The 16,167-nt window shown below is 43.7% G+C and overlaps 1 protein-coding gene across 1 annotated transcript in view; it reads left to right on the top strand.

Moving 5' to 3' along the window:
- The window catches only part of LOC134965161 (sialic acid-binding Ig-like lectin 10), a 111,509-nt gene extending 95,639 nt beyond the window's left edge, over window positions 1-15,870 (top strand). Inside the window, exons 6-10 of the mRNA XM_063941682.1 lie at window positions 765-1,013; window positions 5,240-5,524; window positions 9,026-9,128; window positions 12,557-12,644; window positions 15,598-15,870. Of these exons, the coding sequence (XP_063797752.1) occupies window positions 765-1,013; window positions 5,240-5,524; window positions 9,026-9,128; window positions 12,557-12,644; window positions 15,598-15,756 (884 nt within the window). The 3' untranslated portion in view covers window positions 15,757-15,870. The remainder of the gene's footprint in view (window positions 1-764; window positions 1,014-5,239; window positions 5,525-9,025; window positions 9,129-12,556; window positions 12,645-15,597) is intronic.
- Window positions 15,871-16,167: the final 297 nt, after the last annotated feature.

The following is a 16,167-nucleotide window of genomic DNA, read 5'->3' as shown; positions in this document are numbered from 1 at the left end:
GGTCGACATGAGTTTTTTATGTTATTTTGGTGTCGTTTTCTTCGTAAGTGACCGGGAACCCCAATTAGTGCACCACGTCCCCTCGCATGGCTCACTATTGGTCGACAGTAACTAGGTCAACAGGGTGTCTAGGGTGACAGGGTCTTTAGGTCGACATGTTCTAGGTCGACAGGTCAAAAGGTCGACATGAGTTTTTTATGTTATTTTGGTGTCGTTTTCTTCGTAGAGTGACCGGGAACCCCAATTAGTGCACCGCATGGTGCCTTCGCTCCGCTACCGCTTTGCTTGGCACAGATTACCGTTCTAATCGTAGTCCACGTGGATTGTTAAGTATGAAAAGGTTAAAAAAAAAAAGAAAAAAATTGTGAAAAACTCGACCTTTTGACCTGTCGACCTAGAACATGTCGACCTAAAGACCCTGTCGACCTAGACACCCTGTCGACCTAGTTACTGTCGACCAATAGTGGTCGACCTAGACATTGTCGACCTAGTTACTGTCGACTTAGAGACCGGATCCCCTATTTTCTAAGCCTTGGATGGAGGTAAAGTGGATGAAGATAAAGTATCAGCCAATCAGCTCCTAACTATCATTTTTCAAACCCAGCCTGTAACATGGCAGTTAGGAGCTGATTGGCTGGTACTTTATCTCCGTCCACTTTATCTCCATCCAAGTCTTAGTAAATAGACCATTGAATCTGAGAAATAAAAAAAATTTCCTTTAGAAAATAAAAAGAAATGTAATTCATTTTATCTTTTTCCTGCAGACTGTATCATGGAAGATTCTAATGTTACATACGCTCTAGAGGGATCCACTCTCTCTCTTCTCTGCTCTGCAGAAAGTTCTCCAGCAGCTACTGTGTTCTGGATAAAGCCGGATCATCACATTATTCCACCTCTTTCTTCGGGGCAACTCAACCTCCCCAACATATCACTCAGTGAGGAAGGATCATATACCTGCCAAGCTAATAACACTCATGGGATGTCAGATGCTTCAGTCATCATCAAAGTGACATGTAAGTAAATAACTATTATACAAAGGTGAAATCAGGATATTTTGCACCTTTCTTGCCACCACTGGTTCTATGAATAAATTATTGATTTTAAGATATCATTAATGATTTGAAGAAGAACACGGTCATGAATTTTATTATTTTATTTTAATATGTGACCAACTTACATGCTTTTGCTGGCATTGCTACGATAATCATATATAGGCCTTTTTTTATTATCTAACATGTTTTTTTATGTGTTTGCTAAATTCTATTATCATGTTATTACTACAAGTTCCAAAACAGGATTATTATCAGTAACTATTTGTTTCATTAAAAAAAAAAAAATGTAAAAAAATTCTTGATTTTTAGTTGACTGTCAATTCCTTAAGATTAATTAAAGTCTCAAATTAAAGATGAACAATAAAACAATAAAAGATAAAAATGGCTCTAAGTAAGAATTCAAACCATTATTTTGCCTTTATGATACCTGAATGAATTACTGAGGAACCCAACTTTTCATGTGATCATTAATATCAGTTGTTTGCAGTATATTCACTTACTTCATCCTTCTCTCTTTTGTATAGACAATGGGGGATAGTCCCTTGCTTAGGGAGGAAACTCCATTGCGAGTTGGGTTCTTATTTAACCCAGCACTTTAACGATGATAAATTCCATGAAAACAGGAAATTTTATATTCTACAGTAACTTTATATTTTTTATATTATCAGTTTGGCTATTAGATAAAGTGTTATGGAGTCGATATATCAAGCAGTGAAAATAGTGGAGAGGTTTCACATAGAATCCAATCAGCTTTGAGGTAGCATTTGTTATGTATGTTTTATAAAGTGATCGGTACAAGCAGGGACAGACTGGGACCTCTTTCCGGCCCTGGCATCCACGCGTACGCACGTAAAAGGGGGCACGTGCCAAGAAAGGTGCACGCAGACAGTGCAAATGGGGGCATGCTACGAGTCAGAGTGCGTGGACTTGCGGCGCGCCCCCATATTGCTTAGCAACAGGGCGTGTGGACACTGCAAATTGGGGCATGCTGTGAGTCAGGGGTCATGGACTCGTGGCACGCCCCATATTGCTCAGCAATGGGCACTCCGGGTGTCGGCGGTGGCAGCGAGGGACAAAACAGAGAGCCGGGACCTGTATTTGCCAGAAGCGCCAGATGGGCAGTCCGGCCCTGGGTACAAGTTTATTGGTTGCTAAGGGAATTTTTTCTCTGGTTCACTTGTCCCCTCTATTCATTGCTTGATGCATCCAGATAGGGTTCATTTACTAAAGATCGATGTTCGATTAAGAAATGTTCGAAATCAATTAACATCGATGTTGTGTTTCAGGGTCTAGATCACATTTTTACGTACGTATGATTTTGAAATAGTTTTAACATTGATCATTAGTAAATCATTAGTAAATTTACCACCATGGGGTATATTTACTAACATTCGTATTTGTAGGGATTTGGTGGGAGATTAAATTCGAATGACATCGGTTGTGTTAATTTGCAACTTTTTGAAGAAAGTGCATGTAATTTACTAAGCAGCCGAGTTGTCTTCTTTTGTATTTTCCAATGTCGATGTGATTCGTATTGTCGGGCAGTGTTTTACGGGAGTGATTAGTAAAACACTGCTGGATTTAACACAATGAATCCCGGCCGGATCAGTGAGATCCGTGCAGGGCTTCACTGTGTACATTAAATGAAGTGTGGAAAGTGTTAAAAATAGAAAGAAAAATTGCATAGGGTCCCCCCTCCTAAGCATAACCAGCCTCAGGCTCTTTGAGCCGGTCCTGGTTGAAAAAATACAGGAAAAAAATTGTGTAGGGTTCCCCCATATTTCATCAACCAGCATCGGGCTCTGCGCCTGGTGCAAAAAATATGGGGGACAAAAAACGTAGGGGTCCCCCGTATTTTTAACACCAGCACCGGTCTCCACTAGTCAGAGAGATAATGCCACAGCCGGGGGACACTTTTAAACTGGTCCCTGCGGCCGTGGCATTACCCCTACAACTAGTCACCCCTGGCCTGGGGGGAGTGGGAACCCCTTAAATCAAGGGGTTCCCCCCTCCAGCCACCCAAGGGCCAGGGGTGAAGCCCGAGGCTGTTCCCCCATCCGTGGGCGGTGGATGGGAGGCTGATAGCCATAGTGTAAAAATAAAGAATATTGTTTTTTGTAGAAGAATTACAAGTCCCAGCAAGCCTCCCCCGCAAGCTGGTACTTGGAGAACCACAAGTACCAGCATGCGGGAAAATAACGGGCCCACTGGTACCTGTAGTTCTACTACAAAAAAATACCCCAAAAAAACAATACACACACACACCGTGACAGTACAACTTTAATTTATATACATGCACACATACATACTTACCTATGTTAACACGGAGCCCCTCGGTCCTCTTGTCAAGTAGAATCCACGGGGTACCTGTAAATAAAATTTATACTTACAAACAATCCGGTGTAGATCGGTCCTCTTCTTTATCTTTGTAATCCAGGGACTTGTTGAAAATAATAAAATGTAGCTTAGCGCAGCTCCATTGTAATCAATGATGGGGACTTTGCGGTCTGCGGTTAACCGCAAAGTTAATTGGGGTCACTCTTGTGGGTGACCACAATTAACTTTGCAGTTAACTGCAGACTGCAAAGTTCCCATCATTGGTTACAATGGAGCGCCGCTACGCTACATTGTAACCAGTGCGCTCCTCCTGATTGACAGTGCAGGAGCGTACAGCCAATCAGGAGAGTGCCATGACGTGGCGCTCGCTGATTGGCTGGTGGGACCTTCACTGACAGCAGTCACGGGGGGTCCCACCAGTCGGGGGAAAGGGGTTCCATGTGTAAACATGGGACCCCTTTCAGTGCGCGGTTCGGGTTCTTCGTTTTATTATTTTAAACAAGTCCCTGGATTATAAAGATAAAGAAGAGGACCGATCTACACCGGATTGTTTGTAAGTATAAATTTTATTTACAGGTACCCCGTGGATTCTACTGGACAAGAGGACCGAGGGGCTCCGTGTCAACATAGGTAAGTATGTGTGTGTGTGTGTGTGTGTGTGTGTGTAAGTGTGCATGTTTGTAAATTATAGTTGTACTGTCACAGTGTGTGTGTATTTTTTTGTGGGGGGGTATTTTTTTTGTAGTAGAACTACAGGTACCAGTGGGCCCGTTATTTTCCCGCATGCTGGTACTTGTGGTTCTTCAAGTACCAGCTTGCGGGGAGGCTTGCTGGGACTTGTAGTTTTTCTACAAAAAACAATATTCTTTATTTTTATACTATGGCTAACAGCCTCCCATCCACCGCCCACGGATGGGGGGGACAGCCTCAGGCTTCACCCCTGGCTCTTGGGTGGCTGGAGGGGGGGGACCCTTGATTTAAGGGGTCCCCACTCTTCCAGGGTACCCCGGCCAAGGGTGACTAGTTGGGGGGGTAATGCCACGGCCACAGGGGCCAGTATAAAAGTGTCCCCCGGCTGTGGCATTATCTCTCTGACTAGTGGAGCCCGGTGCTGGTGTTAAAAATACAGGGGACCTCTACGTTTTTTGTCCCCCATATTTTTTGCACCAGGACCAGGCGCAGAGCCCGGGGCTGATTGATGAAATATGGGGGAACCCTATACAATTTTTTCCCTGTATGTTTTCAACCAGGACCGGCCCAATGAGCCCAAGGCTGGTTATGCTTAGGAGGGGGGACCCCATGCAATTTTTTTTTATTTTTAACCCATTCACACCCCTTCCCACTGATAAGCATGCACAGATTTCACTGATCCATGCATGCCTATCAGAATACGGATAAAAAAAAGTAGGTCTATTTGAAAACTGCTTTTTTTACGAATTGTAACATTTACTGGCAGTGTTTGGCTACTGCCAGCAGTGATTGTGAATACGAATTGTTAGTAAATTACCGAGTTGTATAAAATAACAGGCGTTTTTGACCGATGGTGTATTCATTCGATTTTTTTTTCTCTGCCCTCATAAAAAATACGAATGCCCTCATCACTGCCGAGATTTCTGTTTAGTAAATTCCCGAGATGACACTTTGAAAAAAAATAAAAAATCGGTCAAAATCGGGATCTTAGTAAATATACCCCCATGCGTTCATCCTTGAGTTGCAGTATAAATTGCCAGTTATTTCAGTTATTTAAGGTTTATGTCAACATAAGTTTAAAATGCCTTATTTTACAATTATGCAGTATACATACATCCACATGTATGTCGCTATCATAAAATTTCCTTTTGTTGTTACAGATAAACCGAAAACATTAGCAGGTGAAAATTCCACTTGCCTGCAGGACAAAAACAACATTGAGTGTACTTGTAAAATCCAGTCATTTCCACTGGCAGTCCTGCAATGGAAGATTGATGAGAAACTCTATACGTCTTCCTATAATGAAAAAGACCTTAATATTTCCACTGTGACATTAAACGCAGTGACGAATAGCACTCTGAAAGTAAGCCTGCCCAGTGTTCTGCAGATACAGTGCTTGGCGTCCAATAACTATGGGCAGCTGAGTCTTCTTCTGCTGAGTAACAGTAAGTATTGGTTGCAATGTTAATGGGTATGAGTGCAGAGGGGTCATATGTAAATGTCAGAGTTTTAACCATATAAAGTATATGAAAAATACAAAGAATATATTACAAATATCTTCTTTGTATTATTCTAATCATTTTTATAGTCAAAACGCTGGAGTAAAAAGTATATGGTGAAGCAGTGCCTCCCCCCGCCTCCCTTTTCCACACATCTCTGATCAAACTCTCCAAATTTCCAGCAGCGTATACTGATGCACCAGTGTATAATGCCCGCACGTATATACTGCTGCACCCGTGTATAATGCCCACATGTATATACTGCTGCACCTGTGTATAATGCCCACATGTATATACTGCTGCACCAGTGTATAATGCCCACACGTATATACTGCTGCACCTGTGTATAATGCCCATATGGATATACTGCTGCTCCTGTGTATAATGCCCACATGTATATACTGCTGCACCTGTGTATAATGCCCACATGCATATACTGCTACACCTGTGTATAATACCCACATGGATATACTGCTGCTCCTGTGTATAATTCCCACATGTATATACTGCTGCACCTGTGTATAATGCCCAGATGTATATACTGCTGCTCCTGTGTATAATGCCCACATGTATATACTGCTGCACCTGTGTATAATGCCCACATGTATATACTGCTACACCTGTGTATAATGCCCAGATGTATATACTGCTGCTCCTGTGTATAATTCCCACATGAACCCTTTGGCTCATATGTTTTGTGTGAATCTGGTTCTGGTACTAGCCAGTGCCTCCTCAGCCATTTAACTCACTGCACATCCCTGCTACAGATATGCCTCAAATTCTCCAAGCGTTTTTGAGTCATACAGTGTGAGATACTTGGGGGTCTATTCATGAAGCAATGACTAGAATGGAGAAGTGAGCCAGTGAAGAAGTTGCCCATGGTAACCAATCAGCTTTGAAGTAACATTTATCAAGGGCATTCTATACAATTATATGTAGCAGATGATTGGTTGCCATGGGCAACTTCTCCACTGGCTCACTTCACCACTCTGTGGTCCTTTGCTGGGCCATGAATGTTATTTTATTGCTGTGGTGTTATGATAGGGCACAACCAGGGTCAAGCAGAGCCCAGGCAATTGCACTGTCTCACTGGGGATCAGCTGGCCTTTGTTGCACTGGTCTGCAGCAGCAGGGCTCCCTCCTCCTCCTGAGTCCCATCCCAGCTCCCTCAGCCAACTTTTATTGCCACAGGCACAGGGGACGGACGGAGTACTGCTGCGGCTGAAGGGGCAGGCCAGCATGGGGCAGCCAGAATGTCACGTGGCACAGCGCACAGCCGGGCAGCCTCTGATCCGAGTGCTTAGCTCTGCCCCACAGAAATGAAACAGCGCAGGCGCAGGGCAATCCTAAAATATAAGGATTGGAACCTCCAATCCTGGGATTCAAATTCTGGTAATTTTGGCCCCAAATCCCGGGATCCCACCGCTCCCAATACTGGGATATGCCTCCCTATTGCAAACTGTATTTGCTACTCCAGGATCAGACCCTTTCTCACCCAGGACGCTACTAAGACCCTCATCCACTCACTGATCATCTCCCGATTGGACTACTGCAATCTCCTCCTATCTGGTCTCCCTCAAAAATACCTCTCTCCACTCCAATCTATCCTCAATGCTGCTGCCCGTCTCATCTTCCTCACCAAAAGTACTACATCCACATCCCCTCTCTTGCAGGACCTTCACTGGCTTTCCTTTACATTCAGAATCCAATTCAAGCTTCTCACACTCACCTACAAAGCCCTCACCCACTCTTCTCCCTCTTACGTCTCTGACTTTATCTCTCTTTACATTCGTCTCTCCTGCAAACTGATTACCTTCTCCCACTCCTACCTACAAGATTTTGCACATGCTGCTCCCTATCTTTGGAATTCTCTACCTCTCTCCCTCAGACTCTCCACCTCTCTACAAAACTTCAAATGGGCTCTCAAGACCCACTTCTTCACCAAACCCAACCAACTCTCCTACTAACCCTCTTGTCTGTGCTCACTGTCTACCCCTTCTGTGTCACTCCGGTCTGTTAGCCCTTCACTTTTTAGATTGTAAGCTCACAAGAGCAGGGACTTCTTTCCTCATGTGCCTTTCCTTTTCTTACTTACACTATCTTATACTCCATACTCCCTTTGATGGCACCTAACCCCGGGTTCTCTATACCTGTCCTATACTGTCTTGTACTGTAAGTGCTGTTTTCTTGTTTGCTCATTTGATTATGTACTGTGTAATGGGCGCTGCGGATCCCTTGTGGCGCCATATAAATAAAGGATAGTAATAATACTGGAGGGCCCACGTTTCTGGAGAGCATCTCAGCCTGCACGTCTACTGAAGGCACCCAGATTCAGTGACATGACCTGATGTGTGACAATGGTACCTACAGTATGTATCAGCAATTTTATACTGTCGGGTGGAAATAACAGCAGCGGGCGTCTTTATGCTCAGGTAGGTTCTGCCCATATTAGCATATAATCTCAATTGCATACGGCAAAAGATAGCAACGGCAGCAGCAAGAACAACCGCACATGAATGAGCCTTATAATGTTAAATTAAAAAAACTTCTGAATCCAGGAACTGAAGGATCTTGGGGAATCATTGTGCGCAGGGGCTGTGCAAAAAAATGCAAAAGCCACAAGAGGCGTCTGGTGTAAAAAGTCACCCAGTGCAGGATTTTCTGACCCACTGCCTACATCCGAAGATGCAATATTGGATCATCTGCATGATCAGAAATCTGAGTAACCCTTAGATTACTCAGAATGTCCGACAAAACTATGGTGTCTATTTACTAAGCTGTGGAGAGTGATAAAGTGAAGAGACATAAAGTACCAGCCAATCAGCTCCTAACTGCCATGTTACAGGTTGTGTTTGAAAAATGACAGGAGCTGATTGGTTGGTACTAATGCCCAAATATATTAAGTCTTAAAAAGTGATTAAGTGAAGATGGATAAAGAGTGATAAATGACCAGCCAATCAGCTCCTGCCTGTGTTTGAAAAATGACAGCTAGGAGCTGGTTGGCTGGTCACTTATCACTCTTTATCCATCTCCACTTTATCACTTTTTAAGGCTTAAAACATTTGGGCCTTTATCTCCGTCCACTTTATCTCTCTCCAAGGCTTAGTAAATAGACCCCTATGTTACCGAAGGCAGTAAAACTACACCTGCGGAAGGAGCAGCTGGTTTCGGCGCGCTCAGAAAATAATCCGACATGTCTTCGCTTTCTGCAATGCTCACTGTGGCCTCCACCAAATTCCAGCTGCATCTCAATCATGCTGCGGCTTTTGGGGAACTGCGACTGACGTCACAAGACCAGATCTGCACATATGCAGTGCTGCTCCCGCGCATGCAGAGATCAAAAACCATCCTAGAAAAACCAGATAATGGAAATAACATCAACCTTCAGTCAGCCCCTTACTATGGAAATAAATGACATTGCACACTTTTGTTTCCCATCTTTTGCAGCTCCATCGGCCTCGAATGCCCTGGCAATTGGTGCAGCTTGTGGGGTCATTTTCATTGTTGTTCTGTTCATAGCAGGCTTCCTAATAATACAGTACATTAGAAAGTAAGTATCTTTTTATCATTTCTTTTCTTCCGTATTTCATTAATTGATATTTACCCATTAAGGCTGAGGGGTGTGGTTCATCAAATCGACAGTGTCTAGGTCGACAATGTTTAGGTCGACCACTATAGGTCGACAGTCACTAGGTCGACATGGATGGAAGGTCGACAGGGTTTCTAGGTCGACATGTGCTAGGTCGACAGGTCTAAAGGTCGACATGAGGAAATTATTTTTTTTGGTGTCATTTTCTTCGTAGAGTGACCGGGATCCCAAATTAGTGCACCGCGTCCCCACGCATGGCTCGCTTCGCTCGCCATGCTTCGGGCATGGTGCCTTCGCTCCGCTACCGCTTCGCTCGGCACACTTTACCGTTCCAATCGTAGTCCACGTGGATCGTTAAGTATGAAAAAATTCAAAAAAAGAAAAAAAATGTGAAAAACTCATGTCGACCTAGCACATGTCGACCTAGAAACTCTGTCGACCTTCCATCCATGTCGACCTAGTGACTGTCGACCTATAGTGGTCGACCTAAACATTGTCGACCTAGACACTGTCGATCTTCAGACCGGATCCCAGGCTGAGGAGGAAGTAATCCATTTTGTTACAAATTGAGGGCCTAATTCAGACCTGAGGTCTGCGATCAGATAGTCGCCACCCATAGAGAGTGAAAAAAACGTCCCGTGCAAGTGTGCGAATGCATGCGACAGCGGACATCTGCAAATCCATTTCCAACTCACTCTCCATGAAATTATATTTCCAGTCTGTGCAATCTGTGCGCATCCCAGGACTTACTCCTACAGTGTAATACAAACAGGCTGATCGGGGCCGGAGCTGACGTCACACACCCTCCCTGAAAATGCTTGGGCACTCCTGCGTTTTTCCAGGCACTCCCAGAAAATGGCCAGTTACCACACCCCAAAACGCCCGCTTGCTGTCAATCAAATTGCGTACACCTAGCAATAAAAAAAGCAGGATTTTTTTCACAGTTTGGCCTCGTGCCTGCGCATTACAATCCGTATGCATGCGCAGTCGTTCGATAATCGGCCGCTGTGCGAATTCGCACAACAGCGATTGGGTCTGAATTAGGCCCCGAATCTCTTATAACTAAAAGTTCAATATCCAAAATATTCCGAAATCACCCCCCAAAATTTTTGAGCGTGACTGAGATAGGTACACCTCTGCTTTTACTAAAAAATATTACAAATATTGTAGAAAATTACCTTTAAGCCATGTCTATAAGGTGTATTTGAAACATAAATGCATTTCATACTTGGACTTGGGTCCAATCCCCAAGATATCATTATGTTACGTCAATATTCCAAAATATGGAAAATTACAATATTCTAAATAATTCTGGTATCAAGTACTTTGGATATCGGAGGCTCATCCTGTATTCAATAAAATGTTATGCTTTAATGCTATTGCCGAAATATTACTGCTTGGGTATTGTTTGGTTCAGAGAGACAATGGCCATTACATTATTCATAGTTGATATGGTAGGCCAAAAATATCTATTTTCCAATTAATATTTGCGGTATAGCTGTTAAAAAAACCCCATTCATTTTCAGAGGTGAACCTGCAAGTTTCACTTGAATGTGTAGAGGACATATAAGATTTTTCATCTGTTTTTGACCACAAAAGAAGTCCCCGTAGGTTTCTATGAGGACTACTTTAGTGCCAAATTAACAACAGACCACACGTGTAATAGCGACATGAGATCCTCAGAAGAAGTAACCTGATTGCAGACCGGCTCCTTTCAGAGCCCCTGTCACTGCATCATGTGCTTGTTCATACATTAGGGCAAACAATAATTTCTTATTGCCATGCAATAAGAAATTATAATTATCGGGTCTAGAACCCGGTGATTAACATATATGGGCCAAATTGATGGGAGCACTGAACGATTCCTCCACGTAAAAATAACATATGATTAATATTTTTTGCTGCATTTTAAAAAGCTACAATGTAATGTTTAATACTGTAGCTTGTTCAATTATAATTTAGTGTATTCTTATTCTTACATGTGTTTTTTCTTTTTTGAGTAAAAAGAAATTTGTAAAAATGATTATTTGCCTGTTAGAACACTGCATTTCCATTCCAGAAAACACATTATTTTGAAGTTGACCTTTTTATTTTTTCATACACATTCTACTAGGTTCAGTTAAAGGCCACTTCCAAAAGTTAAATATTAATATTATTATACAGCTTACAAAAAAGTTCATCTTAAACATTGGTGCCAACCTTGGGTACCTAGACTTGAATTAAAAAATAGCATGAAAGAATCAGGAGTAGATGGGTGGTTGGTATCAAAAGACCGTATTTTTAAAAAATAAATTGTTACAAAATTAAATAATCTGTTGAACTCTAGGCTTGATTAATGTATTTGCTAGTTTAGATGGTTTTATTGTAGTTGATCCTGCTTTTGTCTTTAAGCCTGGGCACTTATCGTGTGGCATGAAGAGCTCTCATTTGCTTTGGTATGTCTATGGGGGTCATTCCGAGTTGATCGCTAGCTGTCGTTGTTCGCAGCGCAGCGATCAGGCTAAAAATTGGCATTTCTGCGCATGCGTATGCACCGCAATGCGCACACGCGATGTATGGGTACAAAGGCATTTGTTGTTTTGCATGAAGTTTTCAGTCGCACTGATGGCCGCAAGAAGATTGACAGGAAGGGGGCGTTTCTGGGTGTCAACTGACCGTTTTCAGAGAGTGTTTGCAAAAATGCAGGCGTGTCTGAAAAAACGCAGCCGTGGCTTGGCGTTCGCTGGGCAGGTGTATAACGTCAAATCCGGACAAGAATAGGCTGAAGTGATCGCAAGGGCTGAGTAGGTCTAGAGCTACTCAGAAACTGCACAAACTGTTTTTGCTGAGCTCGGCTGCACATGCGTTCGCACTTCTGCTAAGCTAAAATACACTCCCCAATGGGCGGCGGCATAGCGTTTGCACGTCTGCTAAAACTGGCTAGCGAGCGATCAACTCGGAATGACCCCCTATGTGTTTTGCATAGTCATATGTATTCTTTTATATTATTTGGTTAAACAACTTTTTTCTTTCCCTTTGTATGTTATTTATTAATTTTATTTTTCCGTTGATAATTTAAATAATAAGAAATACTGCAGTTGGGAAATAACATTTCCCTCACACGAGATCTTCAGAATTGTCATGAGGTACATTTTGTGTCTTTTCCATTAACAGTTAGTTATTACTGTGGGAACATGAGAATAGTGCACTTTTCCACCCAACTCAATCACCCAATCAGAGCACAGACAGCGAATCTACTGCGGCATTTTAGAGTCACATGCCATGGGGAGTGCCTTTGAATTGCCGGTTATTTGTGTGACCCAGGTGTCCTACACTTATAAATATTTTTTGGAAAGTCTTCCAAATCTGCACTGAAATTGTTTATCCCATAACTGACTTTGTGTTTGCAGGAAAACATTACAGCCGAAGTCTGAAGACAAGAAGGAGTTCAACACTATTGACAGTAATGCCATTTACAGCAATACGGAATATTGTAATGTAAGTGGCTCTGCCAATAATTACTATACGACTGAAGGAGAGATGTAACAACTCTATGAGAGAGATGCAGTGTAGACAGTGGCACCGGGAGAGGGAGAGCGGGTACTGATTACCCAGGCCTGGTCCTGTTGAAGAGGCCCGGACGGTCCCCGGTCTGCTGCCCGCTTCCCCCGCATTAGCCATGCCCCCTCTCATTACTGGGGCCCGATGTAGCTATTGGCGCCCCTGAGTGTAGAAGTTTCCAATTGTAACCAATTAGCTTGCAACTCATTTATCTAGCACAGTCTATGAAGTGACAGTTGGAAGCTATTTGACTGCTATGGAAACTTCTCCACTTTAACTCTCCCAAAGGTTTGATATGTCTCCCCCTGAATTTTTGTTGAATTTTGTTATCTCGAGAAAGTCATTTTTGGATGAGATTCTTGGTTAGTCTGTAGGGTTAGCCACAGTATAAGATGAAATTCTCTGCTGACCTCTGTCTGACCTTATCTAGGCCAGACCTAGCATTATAGAGATTGTGGGATTGTAAAGAGAGTGACATTAAATGGAACAAATATAAACTAACATTATTTTGTGTTGAAAACCCGTTGGGGGGGGGGGGGTGTACAAAATGTCAATATGCAGAATGTCGTCGTAGACAGGCAGTGGCACCAAGACAGGGAGGGGGTACTAATTACCTGTGTCCCCCCACTTCTTGTCAGTGGCAGCATCCTCTCTCATCAGCCCAGCACATGCTGTTGTGTGCTGTGCACCGGTGGGTCCAGTAGTCTCCTTGATTTCATAATGTGTATGGTGGAGTGATCACACTTCTGGCCACCACCCCCTGGATCTACACCTGGTTTAAAGTGCCCCCTGTGCAGTTCTTGCTGCCATTTGTTGCGACTCTTATACTATTTTTCATCTATTTCTGGTACAGAGGTGTGGCCATGCCTTTACTATTTGGTCATGCCCTCTACAGTACTCATGAGGTTTAGCATTGGAGAGTCCCTAACCCTAATCCCTAACCCTAGCTGTAATCCTAATCCCTAACCCTAGCTGTAATCCTAACCCAAACCACAGCCTAACCCTAACTCTAACCACAGCCGTACCCTAATCACAGCCTAACCCTAACCACAGCCTAACCCTAACTCTAACCACAGCCATACCCTAACCATAGCCTAACCCTAACTCTAACCACAGCCATACCCTAACCACAGCCTAACCCTAACCATAGCCATACCCTAACCACAGCCTAACCCTAACTCTAACCACAGCCGTACCCTAATCACAGCCTAACCACAGCCTAACCCTAACTCTAACCACAGCCATACCCTAACCATAGCCTAACCCTAACTCTAACCACAGCCATACCCTAAACACAGCCTAACCCTAACCATAGCCATACCCTAACCACAGCCTAACCCTAACTCTAACCACAGCTGTACCCTAATCACAGCCTAATCCTAACCACAGCCTAACCCTAACTCTAACCACAGCCATACCCTAACCACAGCCTAACCCTAACCATAGCCATACCCTAACCACAGTCTAACCCTAACCATAGCCATACCCTAACCACAGCCTAACCCTAACTCTAACCACGGCCATACCCTAACCACAGCCTAACCCTAACTCGAACTACAGCCATACCCTAATCACAGCCTAACCACAGCCTAACCCTAACTCTAACCACAGTCATACCCTAACCACAGCCTATACCCTAACCATAGCCATACCCTAACCACAGCCTAACCCTAACTCTAACCACAGCCATACCCTAACCATAGCCTAACCCTAACTCTAACCACAGCCATACCCTAACCACAGCCTAACCCTAACTCTAACTACAGCCATACCCTACTCACAGCCTAACCACAGCCTAACCCTAACTCTAACCACAGCCATACCCTAACCATAGCCTAACCCTAACTCTAACCACAGCCTAACCCTAACCAGAGCCATACCCTAACCACAGCCTAACCCTAACTCTAACCACAGCCGTACCCTAATCACAGCCTAATCCTAACCACAGCCTAACCCTAATTCTAACCACAGCCATACCCTAACCACAGCCTAACCCTAACCATAGCCATACCCTAACCACAGCCTAACCCTAACCATAGCCATACCCTAACCACAGCCTAACCCTAACTCTAACCACGGCCATACCCTAACCACAGCCTAACCCTAACTCTAACTACAGCCGTACCCTAATCACAGCCTAACCACAGCCTAACCCTAACTCTAACCACAGTCATACCCTAACCACAGCCTAACCATAGCCATACCCTAACCACAGCCTAACTCTAACCACAGCCATACCCTAACCATAGCCTAACCCTAACTCTAACCACAGCCATACCCTAACCACAGCCTAACCCTAACTCTAACCACAGCTGTACCTTAATCACAGTCTAATCTTAACCCCAATCCTAACACTAATCCTAATTGCAGCCTGATTTTATCCCACAAAGATTAAGGCTGGGAGGCTTAATGAGTGATAGAATGGTGTGCCAGCCACTGACAAATTCCTCAATGACCTTGATGAGCTGAGAATTTGGTGCTTGGCTGGTATGCGGGCTGGCCGGGTTGCCGCTGTCGGTAAAGTGACAGCCGGCATCCCGTATTCTTGGATCCCATACCAATCCAGCTTGGCTATAATTTCAAACTTGCTATATTAAGAAGCAGTGCTTTTTCTGAGGAGTTGGTGGGGTTCTACCTTGGGTGCCCCAGAGATTGCACAAAGCTTCTATGCTGTAGCATTGGAATTTATGTTGGTGACTGTTTTTATTAAGATGCCAATATTTCTGCATTTCGAATGAGAAAAATCACGGCAACGTTTTTTTTTTTTTACATTTTGTCTGTATCATTATACTGTTAACAATAGAAAAGTTTTCAATATAAGAAAGCAAGCAAATAAATATGGAACTGCTTCCACTTTTTAATTAAGGATAAATCTGTTTTTCACACTTAGGGAGCCCATACGCCTCAGCAGCCTCCAACCGAAGACGAAGGATCAGTGTACATGAACAGTGAGGATGTTCAGTATGTCACTATTAATTTCTCTAAGATGAAAGCTAAAACTGATGCACCAGAGACTGAGACTGAGTATGCAGAGATCAAACGAAAATAGCTGATCCCACTTCAAGAGCCGGAATTTCAAACAGAATAATGACCTGCCCCTGGGTTTAGGGATTGGCTAAAAGGTGTAGAAAAGAAACGGGTCTGGGACTCCAGGTCAACAACAAAAAGGTTGACACACCTTAGGTCGACGCACCTTAGGTCGACATTGACAAAAGGTCGACATGTACAAAAGGTTGACAGGAACAAGGTCGACATGGAAAAAGGTCGACATGTGTTTTTTATGTTTTTTGGGTGTTGTTTTCTTCGTAGAGTGACCGGGAACCCCAATTAGTGCACCGCGTCCCCTCGCAAGGCTCGCTTCACTCGCCATGCTTCGGGCATGGTGCCTTCGCTCCGCTACCGCTTCGCTCGGCACAGATTACCGTTCCAATCGTAGTCCATGTGGATCGTTAAGTATGAA

The sequence above is a fragment of the Pseudophryne corroboree genome, chromosome 10 (assembly GCF_028390025.1).
Source record: "Pseudophryne corroboree isolate aPseCor3 chromosome 10, aPseCor3.hap2, whole genome shotgun sequence".
Taxonomy (NCBI): Eukaryota; Metazoa; Chordata; class Amphibia; order Anura; family Myobatrachidae; genus Pseudophryne; species Pseudophryne corroboree.
The sequence above is the reverse complement of the archived record's forward strand: the minus strand, read 5'-3'. Positions and strand labels throughout refer to the sequence as shown.